The 16022-nt window shown below is 39.7% G+C and overlaps 2 protein-coding genes across 8 annotated transcripts in view; one reads left to right on the top strand and one right to left on the bottom strand.

The window, feature by feature from the left end:
- NKIRAS1 (NFKB inhibitor interacting Ras like 1) overlaps positions 1 to 12194 on the top strand; it is a 40723-nt gene extending 28529 nt beyond the window's left edge. For 4 of the 6 annotated variants that reach the window (XM_039254584.1, XM_039254583.1, XM_039254585.1 and 1 more), the window contains one exon: positions 3385 to 4011. In XM_039254584.1, coding sequence (XP_039110515.1) covers positions 3385 to 3570 — 186 coding nt within the window. In that variant the 3' untranslated portion in view covers positions 3571 to 4011. Of the gene's footprint in view, positions 1 to 3384; positions 4012 to 5320; positions 6278 to 11661 lie in introns of those variants that run through there. The other 2 variants (XM_039254587.1, XM_039254589.1) reach the window with 2 other exon arrangements.
- The window catches only part of UBE2E1 (ubiquitin conjugating enzyme E2 E1), an 83586-nt gene continuing 68432 nt past the window's right edge, over positions 869 to 16022 (bottom strand). For both annotated transcript variants that reach the window (XM_039254593.1, XM_039254592.1), the window contains 3 exons: positions 4007 to 4139; positions 2743 to 2890; positions 869 to 1671 (listed from right to left, as the gene is read on the bottom strand). In XM_039254593.1, coding sequence (XP_039110524.1) covers positions 1574 to 1671; positions 2743 to 2890; positions 4007 to 4139 — 379 coding nt within the window. In that variant the 3' untranslated portion in view covers positions 869 to 1573. The remainder of the gene's footprint in view (positions 1672 to 2742; positions 2891 to 4006; positions 4140 to 16022) is intronic.

Here is a 16022-nt window from a genome sequence, read left to right as displayed (position 1 = left end):
GTAAACTGTAACTTTAAAAAAAAAAAAAAAAACTCTACCCCCGCTATGGGGCTTGAACTCATAAGCCTAAGGCTCCTAAGTCTCATGCTCTTCTGACAGCCAGCCAGGTGCCCATAAATTGTCATTTCTTAAGTGGAATACTTTTAAGGCTGGGCTCAGTGAATTTCAAGTCAGTCAGTTCATTTCTGTGAGTTCAAGCCAAGAACTGTCTGTAAAAGGTATGAAACTTGTAAATCAGCCAGTGTTGCTACTATTTAAATAGTTAAAATTGTCATCGCAAATTATTTTTTGCCAAAAAATTATTCAGATAATGGTTAAGTCATTCCCAGTTTTCTTGTATTTTTTACATAGATGGATACTTTTGTAGTGATTTAAAAATAGCAGTTCTCTGGAGCAGATGCAAAGAAACTACTGCTGGATATATGTATACTTCAGTACTACCAGACTGCCCTCTAAGGGAGTTGCGTTAAGTTAGCTATGAGGATCCATCTTCGAAAGATGACGGCTTAGATTCTCTAAACTTTTCTAAGACGCCCCACCGCCCCAAACCTATCTTGCAAGGCTGAGAGCATACTAGTCCTAACCTGGGTCCTTGACAGTTGTGCAGTCTGCATTACTCGTAGGTTGTTTAGTAGCAAAGCTCTATCAAGTTTAGAAGAATCTGTGCGGGGCGCCTGAGTGGCTCAGTCGGTTAAGCATCCCACAAGTCTTGATCTCACATTCCCGTGAGATCGAGTCCCACTTCAGGCTCTGCTCTGACAGCACAGAGCCTGCTTGGGATTCTCCTCTCCCCCTCCCCCACTCTCTGAGTAAAATAACTTAAAAAGTCTGGAAACCACAAACAGGCAAGACAAAGTAAACAAATACGGCAGTGTTACGTGGGTGTTTTAATATTGTTTATTAGCACAGTAACAAATGCAGACTTAAGTAGTCCACAACATAGAACCAATCCACTGAGCAACTCCTATTTCACACCTTACAGTTAACAGCTTAAGGTATTTTACTACAGGTTTTCACAAGTCGTGATTCAAACCTCTCATCTTGTCACAATAGATTGGTATATAAAATAAAATACATAACTACTCATATTTCCTATATGGTGTCTTATAGCCACATATCCATTTTATATATATGAGATGACAGTCTCTAAAAACTGTTAAATATCGATGTTCCCTCCCAAGAAGGAAAAGCAAATTCCAATTTTTTTGAACAACAACAGAAAATGTGTAGTCTTGGAAGGACTTTACAGAAATGGCCATGTGTATAACCTGTACAAAATTAAGCTATTTTAAATTTACAGACTACAAGCAACTGAACCCAAATGTCTATTCTCTGTACTACATTTCAGCTAATATTGCAGAACTTATGACAGTTTTAAAAGTTGCTATTACCAATTCTGTCTACTGTAGCAAGATACCTTAAGTTACAACAAAATCTTAGGAAATAAGACTGAATAATATCTGTTATAGAAATACCCTACTCTTTACCAACTCCCACCCTCCCCCACCCCTTCAAAATCATAAGCAGCTCTCTCTGTGACAGACAAATAATGTAAGAACTGTGAAGACCCAATTTATGTAGCGTATCTCTTGGTCCACTGTCTGGCCATTCTGTCATGTTCTGCTCTGTTGGTCATATACTGAGTGGCAATACTTCCCACCAAAGGGTCAGCTGGAAGGAAAGAATACAGATTACTTTGGAGAAAGGAAAAGAAAGTTTTAAAATTTAACAAATAAATTAGTGACAGCTTGGAAGGAAACACAGTTTTGAAATGCCATTCCATCATCCTGGATACTTTTTCTTTCTAAAACCTGTCATGCGGAGGTGGGGGGAGGGGAGACAGAATGCTCAGGCTTTTAGTACCAGTGTGGCTTTATCTCCTTAGTTCATTCTATTTTTCTCCCAACCACCACCACCTAATTGGAAGTGTTTTTGCTTTTAGGTGTTATGAGGAGGTTCAATAAAAACTGGAAAGTTCAAGGCTAAGATGAACATCCAGCTGTGTTCACCTGACTGTTCCTTCAGGGCAATACTGTAGTCCTCTGGACTATTGCAGTGTGACACTAGTTACCTAGAAAAAGCCAGGCTGCCTGATCTAAACCTGGACGTCAACAATTAAATGTAATGTTGCTCTGAAACCTAAACAGAATCTTTAATAATAAAAGGAAATTAAGCCCCTCCCACACCTGCCCAAATCAGTCTGGTAAGAACTATTCAGACAAAGTATCACTTTCAAACTGAACACCAGCTATGGGGCAAGTGAACTTAGTGAACCAGAGGGCACAGGAGAGGTGAGGCCAGTGACTCAACATTGGTAAGTATGTAGTTTAAGAGAACTGCATTAAAAACGTGAAAACCTAGGGCAAACTTAGGTAAGCCTTTATTTTAAAACACCTCATTCCTACAGCATAGAAGTGCTGCCTTTTTCAACTAGTAGAATAAACTTCTCTTGATTAAAACTTTGGGGAAAAAAAAATCAGGGGCGCCTGAATGGCTCAGTTAAGCTTCCGACTTAGTGACTTTGACAGCTGACAGCTCGGAACCTGCTTCAGAGTCTGTGTGTCTCCCTCTCTGTCTGCCCCTCCCCTGGCTCATGCTCTGTCTCTCTCAAAAAAAACAAAACAAAACAAAACAAAACCTGTTTTTGAGGGAAAAGTTTTTGTCCCTTGAAGGCTCTTTGAACTTTATCAAAAACAAGTAGTTTTCAGTTCAGGAAGAAAAATAAATAATTATCAACCTTACCAGGATTACAGTCTGTAAGAAGGGAGCAGATAGAAAGGAGAACTTTAGAAATGGTTAGTGCTGGACTCCAATTATCTTTTAATATGTCCAAGCAAATAACTCCTTGGCTGTTAATATTACAGTGATAAATTCTTGTCCGAAATGTGACCTAAAAAATAAGACAGTGTTAATAAAATTTAAACAGCAAAGAATGAGAATTTTTACTAAACTGCCTTTTCAATGGAGTGGCCCTAATTAAAAATCTTTAAAGAAACATTTAGTTCTTAAAAAGATGAGTAGAGAGTTTAAATTAAAGCTGAGAAGATACATTAAAAGACTAATAAACCTGAGTTTTCATTGATCCAATTGTAGTCATGTCAAAAGTTATATCAACAAAAAGCAAAGTAATTTCAGTATTTCTCAAATTCATCTTTAGCAGGTTCAGTGTTTTAAGTATCTTCCCAACTTTTCAAGTTTCAAATAGCTAATTGTTTGCTGACCTCTTGTGTTAGCTGGTAGTATTACATGGCCTCAAAGTAAGCTTTTTATAATACAAAATTGAGGGACAACATAGTGGGAACATAAGCAAAATGCTTAACTGTAAAGGCTGTTAAGAAAACTGAAGATGAGATTTATTTCCGCTTTTTCTGACTTTTACATTAGAGCCTGCGGGTATGCTGCCTACCTAGGTCACAGAATTCACTGTTAATGGAGCCTCAACAGGTGAGGAGCCAGAAATGGGTAAGCATCACAGCAGTAGACAAATTAACACAAGCCAGAGGAGCCTGGGTTGCTGTTTTTGGTTTCCTAATTTCTATTTGTGAGATACACAGAATCCTTCCAAAGTAAAAATTATCATTTAGTAAATGAGAATCATAAAGTCTCACAGGAGGTAAGACACTACGTGAGAAAACTGAAGACACTAGATGACAATCTGAATGAGACCAAAAGATGACTAGGAACATAGATATTTTGACAGTTTTTAACTGTTGGGTAAGCTGCTTTTCTGCTGAGTGGAAAACGGGATTAATTCTGAGTTGCTATGTCACTATAAATAGCAGGATTCTAAGCACCATCAAAACAAAGCACACATGGTCTCCTAAGACATGGTCTCTGCCAAGACAAAAAGCCGCCCCCCATGCGTGTTTTGTGTCCATCCTAACGTACTCGGAGATTCATTAAGATACAACAGAAATCTACCTTTTGTGACTAAACTCATTTTTAAATGTTTCAGTAGTCTCTCTTGGGAATATGTAAATTTGAATACAACTCAGGAAATTCTTACCTTTGGAGGCTTGAAGGGGTATTCAGGTGTAAAAGTGATATCAAGGAAGAATACACCCCCCTCGTACACGGATCCTGGAGGCCCTAGAATGGTTGATCTCCATTCATAGATGTTATCGCCTTTGGGACCAGCACTGTGAAATAATACATTGAAAAGTAAGGAGGTAGTATGGCATTGTCCACATTTTTAGAGGACATTTAAAAAGGGAAAAAAAGATGACCTCGTCTCTTCCTTTTTAATGTGTGGATTCCCTCCACAAAACAGAAGTGTCTTTCAGACAGGCTGATTCTGGACTGCAACAAACCCATCAGCCTTAGGTCAAGTAAATGGAATGATAAAGAACGTGTAAACCATTCTAAGCCTACTTAGGCTTTGAATAAGCAAGAAATTCCTCAATTCTCAAACCTCTCCTCAATACATCATAAAAAATGTAAATGATACTGGTCATTTCTGATGACTATTTTAAGCATAAAGTTTCATTTCTGACCCACTGACGGGGGTTCTTGTTCCTTGCTCTATTTCCATAATCCTCCCCTAAAAGGGAGTCCAATGGATTGCAGAACTTTTTACATTATAAACCATGATGGGTGGGAGGCACACAAGAATGACAATGCATCCAATGACAAGTTATTCAATTTGCATTTCAACATATAAAGTTTTATAATCAGGTTCTCTAAATATTACAGTTGGGACATTAATCTATCCCTATCCCTGTTAAATAACTGTTATTTATACTTAGTTATACCCTAATACCCTTTCAAAGCACTGTGTTGTTGGCTTCCAGGGTGCTCTGTACACAAGTACACTAATGATTAATAAAATAGAAACAAACAAAAATAGAAAATTATTTACCCTCCAAGACCAATGAAGAGCTTAATATATCTGCCCAAACAAGTAAGTGTAGGCAGGACTCTGGTATTTAGGAGAGAGGAAAAGATAAATTTGGGAAATGGTTTTAGGTCCTAATTTCAGGGGAGGGGCATGTGGGGGTGGGGAAAGCTGAGGGAGGGGCACAGAGAAAGAGAGAGAATCCCAAGTAGCTTCCATAGGATGGAGCCTGATGTCATGACTGTGAGACCATGACCTTGACATGTTTGTACCCAGCATACATACTTGGGCAAAGTCTAGAGACAGTGGCCAGTACAGCTAGGGCACCTGTTTACCAGACTAGAGTTAACTGAAAAGTGGGCTAAAGAGATGAAGACACCACTGATCTACAGCCTGTGGAGAATAGATGAATAATCTAGCTTGTGATATGTAAGGCTTAAAGGCAAAAAGCAATCATCTGCTGTAAACTTTTTTTTTTTTAAACAGATGAGGAACCAAAGCCCCAAGGAGAAGCTAGACCATCTAACATCTAAAACTCAGTAATGGCAGCACTCCAGACTGTTTTCCTCACAGTCAGCTTGGTGATACTAAGAGACAGACCCAGAAAAAACTAACAGTAGAGTCGGTTTAAGAGTCTCGTTGACATGGGCTCAGTTCTGCTGACCCCTTAGTACAGAAAAAAGATAAAAGAACAAAGGTTTAACAATATACCATTATAAGCAGCTTTTATGGATTGTACAGAAATGTAGTGATTTCCAAATTTCACAGTTCATCAACATAACCTATGGAACTTTCAAGTTTCAAGATTCCTGGCCCCCTCATCCCAGGCCTACTGACTTTAAAATATCCAGAAGGGGCTCAAGAATCTTTGGTGATCTTTGAACAGGTATTGGTTGCACTGGGGAACCACTGGTTCTGGTGACTGGAAGGAAGAGAACCAGTTTAGAACATAGCTTATCACCTGTGATACAACTGTAAATGCAAATCAAGATGGCTACTTGTTTGTATCCAGTATTCACTTTGGGTGTAAACTTCTCTGCAAGTTCAGAAAAAAAGTATAGAGAAGGGGCATTAAGGAATCAAGTATACAACATAAACATAACCGTAACAACAAAAAACCCATACCACACTTCTGTTAAGCATTAAAATAGAATACATTGGGTTATAATAAAAATAATACAAAGTGAAATAGTATCAAATTAGTTGAGATCCTAAAGCATGCAACAGGAGCCCTAAAGAAGACTAAACAGCGTGGATCCCTAACCTGTCAATCAGGAGACCTGGTAGTTACAGTGAAGGATCTGAGAATCCATTGGAAGAAACAAGCATTACTGCCTAAATAAAAACTTTACTTACTTGAAAGCTGTTACTGGAGGAATTTATGTAACCTTTTGTCATATGCATTTTATTAACCATAAAATGAAATCTTAAGGGGCCTGCAAATCTTTTTGCCTTTTTTTCCCCTTCCAAGTTCTCACTGTGAAAGTTATTACCTCTACTGGTCTGGAAGGTGGGTAGAGAGACCTTGGGGGGGGAGTGGTTTGCAGCTCTCACTGGGCCACTGTGAAGGAGAACGGGGAGCCAGGGAATGTTTACGTGAGACACCTGTAAAGGGAAAGGTCTGTTCCAGCACCCCACCCTTTTCTCTGTAAAATGACTAACTAGGTTTACCCTCAGGTTAGCATTTTCTTTTATCAACCTTCTGTCCCCACCCTTTAAGATACTTTTTAGTTTCACAATAAGAAATATGACTTCAGTTTCTAACACTGGTTGAACTGCACTTGAGAATGGCATGTGATTTAGATTATTAATCAGTTTTAAGTAATTAGAAAGTATGGGACATGGGGGGAGTTGAAATCAAGGCGAGATGGGAACAAAATAATATAGGTCCCTGTTTGAAGATGTTGCAACATACCTGTGGTTAGAATCTTGGCATGAGGCAGAGACTGAGAAAGCGAAAGGAAACCATGCCTTTGCCTTTCAGATTGTTAGAAAATTGTTTTTAACAGAAACACTTTTCAAAATAAATGTATAATACACAGAACTCTTATATGAGGCAAAAACGAAAAAAAATCCTGCCCTTGATAATAGTCTTTCAAAATAGAGCTGTGCCAAACATTTTAAGAAAAATAATAGGGGAACCTGGCTGGCTCAGTTGGTAGAGTTTACTGGTCTTGATCTCAGGGTTGTGAGTTCAAGCTCCATATTGGAAGCTTTTAAAGCTTACTTTAAAAAAAGATAGTCATTTCTACTTTTGACACAGTATTTTCTTATTTCTGTAATAGTTTCTGACTTCAGATACATTAACATTAGTGGCAGGGATTGTCATGAATCCTACCACTCTTCTGACAGTACAGGTGCCTGCTGACTGATGGGCACCATACCCCTTGAGTAAGTAACTCAATGACAAGGACTCTCACATCTACCAACCCTTCCCTTAATCTTTGAAACCCATGTTCTCTCCAGTGACCATGTGACAAGGCAGTTACAGGTCATAATTCTCGTGCCTTATAAACACTAAATTGGTAATTTAACAGAATTTGAACAGCATAAAATGTAATCAGTACAAGTCATTTAAGGTATAATTTTAAGAAATAAACCCAATTAGAAAAACTGTCCTTAGAGCAGTCTTACTGTGGAATTTGATGTGTTCTTTGTGATTAAGATAATCACATAAACTAATGTTTACTTTTTTTTTTTTTTGATGTGTATTTATTTTGAAAAAGAGAGTGGGTAAGGGGCAAAGAGAGAATCCCAAGCAGGCTCCACACTCAAGGCAAAGCCCGATGGCAGAACTCAATCTCACAACCATGAGATTATGACCTAACTTGAAATCAAGAGTCAGAGGCTTAACTGACTAAGCCAACCAAGCTCCCTTTATTTTAAAATCATGTTTTGGCATAAAAATATTAACTTACTATATAGACTCAATACTAACTTACTATACAGACTACTGTTCTTCCATTTCAACAGCAACCGAAGATGCATTTCACTTTTTAAAGAACATCCTGGAAGCAAGGTGAAATTATAAAGCTTATATTTCTATCAGATCAATTTTTCACATTTTTATTGGGAGAGATGACCCTTGCTTACAAACATAGAAGCCTTTTAGGCTTAATTCTAAAAAGCTTGGTTATCTGCTCTCCAATCCTAGGGAAAAAGTTGAGGGGTAAGAGGTTGGGAAGATGAAAAGATAAGTATACTACAAACATTTGAATAGCAACAATATGAAGTGAAAAATGGGACAAGTTAGCAAATGTGCTAGCATATTTCTCAAAAAAGAGTAGAAACTCATGATGAATTCCATCAGAAGCTCATTCTACCACCTGAAAAGCCCAAGTAATCTCTGCTAGTTTCCCATAGTATGATGACTAATGCTTCATAAAAATAAAGTGCTGGCAAATACTGTTGATTGGCTTAGTCCACGTCTTTTCTCTTCTTTGTAGAACCTTCACAAAAGCAAACCAGTTGCTTATACAAGGTGTGTTACAGCCTAAAATCCCCGCAAATTCACACATTTTAATTGTAGCCTTAAAGCAGTTCTCAATAGAAGATGGTTTTATCCCCCAGGGAGACATCTGGCAATGTCCTGAGATATTTTTAGATGTCACAACTCGGAGGAAGTGTGCTATTGGCACCCAGTGGGTAGAGGCCAGGGGTGCTGCTAAGTAAACATTACCCCATGTACCAGACAGCCTCCTATACCAAAGAATTCCCTCAACCCCAAAATGTCATTAATTCCAAGGATCAGAATTATGCCTCAGAGAAATCTGCTCAAGGTTGAGCCAGTAAAGGTAAGAGCCTCGCAGTCTGAATCCCTGTTGTCAGACTCTAGCGTCCATCCTCTTATCTTTGTTTTACTGCTCGGCGCCTGGTACAGAAAAAACATTCAGTATACAGGGTTATTGTTATTAAAAGTTAGAGGTTTGCATATGCCCTAACTGGTCCCTGGACTAAATAACATCAGCATCCTCTGGGAGTATGTTAGAAAAGCAGGCTTAGACTCTTCCCCCACACCTAATGCATCAGAATTTGCAAATTAAGTCTGAGATCCTAGCTATAGAGGACATTAAGTGGCAAATGAATCCGAACTCTACCTTTTAAACTTCTAGATTTAAATTACCATTTATATTATCTAGCTCTTTCCTTTGCTGTCTGCAATTCTTTGCAGTAGGAAACAAGTATCTACACTGGTAACGCTTAGTTAAGACTATATAAAATCAAATAACCAGAGAACTTAGAAAATGCTTATAGGAAGAGATCCACAATCTATATTCCCTACAACATACTATTCAAAATCCATCAATTTACTCTTATTCTGCTGATAAATTCAAAGAGAATATGACAAAATAGTATGAATGCAACAATCTACCAGAGGGAATCCTCCTCTCCCACAATCATCTCCCAACAGACACTCTCCAGGGAATGAAAGAGGTCTTCTACCCATGACGGCTACATAGCACATACAGAGGAATTTTATAAAAAGTAAAAAGCTTCTTGTCCACACCATCCCTTCATAAGACAGTAGCCATTTGTAACCTAGAAGTGAGTGGCAGAAGGAACCTGTAAAGTCAGAACACCTCAGTAAGGTGACTACCAGATTAGTTACATGGCTTGGTGAGATGACATGGCTACTAAAAAGTGGGTCAGTCACTCTCTAATAACAAAGGGAGGCCTCCGCCTACAAATTGGTACTGCTAGGGATGTACCATTCACGTTACCATTCTCTGGAAAGGACTTGGGGTTCAAGGGCCAACCTAAAGAACTCCCCCAGAACAGCTGGTGCCCACATAAGAATTCAGTGTATCTAAACAATTACATTGGAACAGAGTGGGCCCAAATTAGAGGATGACATTTTCCTACAAATGGGAGGGAAACTGGCTCAGACATTCAAGACCTAAAACAACATGATCCACATTCATGAAGAATGGCATTCCCACAAAGCCCCCCTGAAATTGTATTATATCAACGTTGCGGAAATGGTGCATGCGGTCTTCCTCCACGAGAAAGGGGATAAATCTTCAAAGGGACTTGACACAACTTCTGAAATACAAGGCTGATTTTAGGCCTATTGAAGACGTAGAGTTCATTTTTGAGATTTGCTCCAAACCAGAAAGAACAGATTTGTAGGCATTGACACAAACTGCTACAGCCATATAGATACATCATCTCTCTCACATCAGATTTTAAGTCTCCAGAGAACAGTAATTTTTCCACACACCCTATAGGACTTAGCAAAATAATAATTAACATTATTTAATTACCTGGCCAAAATATGTGCCACTGTTCAGAATTACACGACAGTGCTTCCAAACTAGGTGAAATAACAAAACACCACAAAAACTCTATCTTACTCAGCCAGCCATTCAATTGTAGTTTTACTTTATATGTTGTTGCTTTAGAAAACAATCCAGCCCTTCTGGAAATTTACAATCCAATCTTTAAAAAAAAATTCGATACACACAGAGTAAGGACACAATTTTAAAAAGAAAACTACTTTCAAGAGTCAACAGTAAGGTGAAACAGCAGCAGGCGGTGAAACAGCAGCAGGCCTAAAAAACTGTGGACATCAATGGGTCCTTACCAGTAAGGAGGGAAGGCTGAGTAATTAAAGTGTTTGGTAACTAAGCTAAGAGTCCCACTTTAACTTCTGGACTACTGACATACAAGTGTGGGTAAGGTACCAAGCAAGTGAGATGCAAACTAGTCAAATGTCAAGGGCCTGAAAGAAACAGGGGCAGGGAAGGGTGGAGAACAGCACATAGAAATGATTAGAGAGAATTAAGTAAGAGATCAGCATCTCTTTTGTCTCAAAAACCATCTTTTCTGTATTAGGTTATATGGAAGCTACACAAGCTTCTTATAAGTATGCTTCACACCGTGCACAGCACGGAGCCCAATATGATGCTTGAACTCATGACCCTGAGATCAAGAACCTGAGCTGAGATCAAGAGTTGGATGCTTAAGCTGCTGAGCCACCCAGGCGTCCCCTAAAGAACAACTGTAATTTGCTTTCCCCGGAGAAGTTAGAAAGAACAGAATCATGTTCTAAGGCTAAGGTGATTACTACTCTGCTGCCACTAAAATAATCCCGAGCAGGGTGTCTGCCTGAGAGTCAAGAGGTAGTCTTAATTTTTAAGCGCAATGCTTTTATTAGTGAATATAAAACTGCTATCTATGTGAGTAAATAGAAATCAATTATTAGTCTCTGGTTCTTATAGTAGTTAGTTCGCAGGGCCTACAAAGCACAACCACCTCTTCTAATGGAATGCTCATTGTACTGTGAGTAATAATGGGGGGAGACAGAACCTCTTGTGTAGACTTTTGGAGTATGTACAGGCGGTCGCACTTCTACCCTGCACACATTTAGTGCTGATTCTCAAAAGCAACAGTGTCACAAGGAAAGCTATTTGAGGGATACCAAAATTCTCAAAAAGGAATTTAATCAGGTTTAACTCAATTCTAGGACGATTCTAGAACATATCTTTGACCATGAAGTGACCATCAAAGGTTTCCCAATCACTCACACTCACTTGCACAGCCTCCACACTGCAGCTGCTGCCTATCTCAGACTGCGGGTGAGGCCAGCAGAGGGCGGTGCGTTGAGGGGAAATGTGGGAAGTGACAAGCGTAAATGCACAAGAAACAGAGGTGCAACCTCTTGCCCCAGAGCAGAAAAGGCTGCTGGCACTACCTGGCTGTGGTGATTTTTTGGGTCATTTAATATGTGGTACGAACTCTATTTTGTTGTTTGATGAAGGTTTTATTTAATAAAACATTTTAATTGTTTACTGCCCTATTTTGCTCCTAACAATGTTCCAATTTAGATGTTATATGGTTAACCTATTTATGAGGGCATCTCGGAAGCCCTTCCTGCACTGCCCTGTCAGCTTGAAACCTGCCTGCCGACCTCCTGGTTCTAGCAATTTTACAGATTCTTCGTCCTCAAGCTGCATCGGCCTTCCGAGGATTTGAGCAGACGCCCCGACAAGTGTCCCTCACCCTAGGTCCAGCTCCCTACAACGTCCCTCAGCACGGAACTCACATGGATCTGGAGGATATGGACATCTTGTGCTGGAGCTCGTATTCACATCCACAGCAGCGATGCTCCTAAGACCCTTTCGGCAAGCCCATAGGTCAAAACTTTTCATAATTCTAAGTAGTATTTGCCTTTTAAATTCTCATTCTCTCACATTTTACTGTGAAGTCTTCCTGAGACTATACGAGGTATGATATGATGGCAGATTGAATGCAGAAGCAGATAAGAAAATCCAGCTGTCTGTCTTCTTAAGTCAGATATTAGAGCAATTTGCATATATGTAAAATAGTGCCACTCTTCTAAGTGTTTTAGTTTTGGAAAACAAGCTATTTTCATTAAAAAACATGTTAACATGTTTCTGTTATTCTTTTAGTTTATTTTAAGAGAGCCAGCGAGTGCGTATGCAAGGGGAAGGGGCAGAGAAAGAGAGAGAGAGAGAAAGAGAGACAGAGAATCTTAAGCAGGCTCAGTACTGTTTGTGCAGAGTGTGACGAGGGGCTGGAACCCACAAACTGTGAGATCATGACCTGAGGTGAAATCAAGAGTTGGATGTTTAATCGACTGAACCATCCAGGTGCCCTTCTTTTTGTTATTTTTAAATGAAATATATATATTTTAGAGAGAGCCTGCTAGGGGAGAGGAGCGGGGTGGGGAGAGAATCCCAAGCAGGCTCCAGCTCAGTGCAGAGCCCGATATGGGGCTCAATCCCACAACCTTGGTATCATGACCAGAGCCAAAATCAAGAGTCAGACACTTAACCAAATAAGCCACCCAGGTGTCCCAAATTATAAGTATTTTTAATGTTTCAGCTTTCATTTTGAATACAGTAAAAATCCATGATAACGATATCAACAAAAGCTCTTGGGGCCTATAATTTTTTTTTAAGGTTTTATTTATTTTTGAGAGAAAGAGAGACAGCATGAGCAGGGGAGGGTTAGAGAGAGAGGGAGACACAGAATCTGAAGACGGGCTCCAGACTCTGAGCTAGCTGTCAGCGCAGAGCCCGACGTGGGGCTTGAACCCACAAACCGTGAGATCATGACCTGAGCCTAAGTCAGACGCTTACCCGACTGAGCCACCCAGGCGAGGGGCCTATAATTTTTAAGACTGCACAATGGAGTCCTGAAGCAGAAAGTCTGAGAATGGCTAGGCAGGTTATTCTAAAACAGTATTAGCATAACTAGCCAATGATTTTAACAAGTGTTCTACTCTTACTCCCATCAGATATTAGAAAACAAAAAGGTTTAAAGAGCAACTAGAAGCTGTTCATCACCCCGTCTCCCCAAGTCCCCACACCTTGGAAACCCTAAATACCATGTAAGAAGTCGGACTACCCTTAAGACTGCCTATGGGAAGGACCATGTGGAAAGACCATATGAAAAGTGAGGGATGAATGAGAAGCCCCAGGTGTTCTAGCCCTTGGCCATTTAAGTCCTCCACCAGGTACCAGAAATGTGAGTAGAGAAGCCTTCAGAAAATTCTAGCCCCAGCCTTTGTAAATGCAGGAGAGGCCGGCCCTAGTCAGCCCTCAGATGTACCAGAGGTTATGATAAATAGTGGTTGCTACTTTACACCACTTATAGTTTAGGGTGTTCTCTAAGGCAGCAATAAATAATGTGAACACTCCCCAAGCATAGGCCTCAACCAATAGCTGATGGTGGGGTGGGACAATTCTGAGGCAAGGGCTTTATCTAGTTCCCCAGAGTTCACCTTAGGCAACTTTCACTGTGGGAACCAGCTTATTAGTAAAAGGCACCCTGTATTGACCATCTTTCCTACCTCACTTTCCATCTCTACTTTTGTTCCTTTTGCCACTGAAAAACTACTAGCATTAGAATTCTCATGTTAGGGGCGCCTGGGGTGGCTCAGTCGGTAAAGCGTCTGACTTCAGCTCAGGTCATGATCTCACAGCTTGAGTTCAAGCCTCACATTGGGCTCTGTGCTAACAGCTCAGAGCCTTAAGTCTGCTTCTGATTCTGTGTCCCCCTCTCACTTGCCCCTCCCCCCCCAGCCCCCGCTTGTGCTCTGTCTCTCTCTCAAGAAAAGAAAAAGAAAGAATTCTCATCTTAAGGGTCTCCTTCTGGGGAAAGCAAAGCTGAGAGAGACACCACTGAAGTTATATACACACACAAAGGGAAAGATGAACAGGTATGATTACATAAAAACTGAAAATCTGTTAACTGGAAGACATAAAGAGATTATAAAAGGGTACAGGAAAGACCATTGCAGTACATGATTAAAGGTTAACATCCTGACTAAAAAAAAAAAAACTTTAAACAGACTAACAATAATGGATAAAGGACTGGGGCAATTCTCAAAAGAAGCTTGTATGGCCAGGCAACAAATTCTCAGTCTTACACAGACTCAAAGAAATGCAAATTAAACACAGTGGCACATTTAAAAGACTGAAGATCTTCGGTGTCTAACTGTGTAATGAAAGAGGCCTTCTCTTCCATTGCTAGTGGGAGAGTAAATTAGTAATCCTAGATTGTGATAGGTATATATGTTCAAATAAAAATACCCTTTGACAGAAATTCTGCTTCTCAAAACTTACTCTAAGGAAATAAGTGGACACATACACAAGGCTATAAGGATATTTATTAGAACCTTATGTATAATGAAAAATCTTTGGAATGAGCTAAATTACCAATTGGATATAGGTCAAACTGTGGTATAACCATACAACAGTATACAGTGCAACTTTTTAAAATGTTTGTTTTGAGAAAGAGAGAATCCCAAGCAATTTCTGCATGGTCAGTGCAGAGCCTGACTCAGGGCTCAAACTCACGAACTGCGAGAGCCAAAATCAGGAGTTGGACGCTTAACAAAGTGAGCCACAGTGCAATAAACAACGTAAGGTATACATACTCAACAGAGTTTTAAAAAATCCACAATGTAAGGTGAAAAGGCAGGTTCCATAACAGTATGCAAAGTCACCTCATTTTTCTTAAAAGACACACCATATAACCACACTGTTAATCATGGGACTACCTGCAGGAGATGATGTGGGGGGTTTATTTTATAATAACAATATATTTCCATTCTTAAGAACATTAAAAAAAGAGGAAATGGAATGAAATTCACCTAGTAATAAGTAAACTAATAAAGAAACTATGATTACACCTTGGGGTAAGGAAGGTTTCTAACTAGAAAGCCAGTGCTTTGGGCTTATGGGAATGCAAAATACTCAATCTTGACAATTTAAGACCAGTTTTCATAGACTGTGGTTTAAAAAAGAGTTGCTAAGGATCTTGGAAGGGTGACTTGACAAGTTCATTCCTGCTTCTCAGGGCCCAAATATATTTTCAACAGTGACCCATTGGGCATCTTTGGGTGAAGATCTAAAATGGTCATTCATAGGAAATGAATAAAATGCTTCCATCCCCAACTTACAGCCGTGTGAAAGCCACTGGTAACTCTACGGGGTTTAAGGTGTCCTGTAGTCACATTAAAGGACAGTTTTGGCCCTACTACTATGTAAAAGCTTCTACTGACTATTGCCCTGTCCTGCCACTTCCTCCCTTCTCTCTCTCCAATTCAGACCCTCTTTCCTAACCTCTTTTTTTCTACCCCGCTCCCAGATATTGTGCCGAGAGACAGACTGAATCCAGGAAGAGACTGCAAATCCTCCAACAGTGTAAATCAAAGGGGCTCAAGTTTACTTCAACAACAGCATACAAATATATTTCAAAACAAGGCAGAGGGATCTGATAGCCTACTCAGCAGACATATCCACCAAATACCAACTGTTTGCTAAAATGATCTGTTCAATTTATCTAAATTGTCTAGATATCTAATAGGCAATTTTTCTAATAATTAAAACATGAAAAGATTTGAAGTGGGTGAATTTTATTGTAGGTAAATGGTGCCTTAAAAGTAGACAAAGCAGGGGTGCCTGGGTGACTCAGTTTAAGCATCCAGCTCTTGATTTTGGTTCAGGTCATGATCATGGTTCGTGAGTTCCAGCCCCACGATGACAGCATGGAGCCTGCTTGGGATTCTCTCTCCCCCACCTCTCTACTCTTCCCCACCTATGCACAAACGAACTTTCTCTCTCTCTCAAAATAAACTTTTAAGAAAAGCAGATAAAGCAGAGAAAATACCCTAACATTTGCAGAGAAATAAATCTTTTTTCCCCCTATTATTTAT

This window comes from Hyaena hyaena, unplaced genomic scaffold (genome assembly GCF_003009895.1).
Source record: "Hyaena hyaena isolate Hyena2069 unplaced genomic scaffold, ASM300989v1 scaffold_494, whole genome shotgun sequence".
NCBI classification, from domain to species: domain Eukaryota; kingdom Metazoa; phylum Chordata; class Mammalia; order Carnivora; family Hyaenidae; genus Hyaena; species Hyaena hyaena.
The sequence above is the reverse complement of the archived record's forward strand: the minus strand, read 5'-3'. Positions and strand labels throughout refer to the sequence as shown.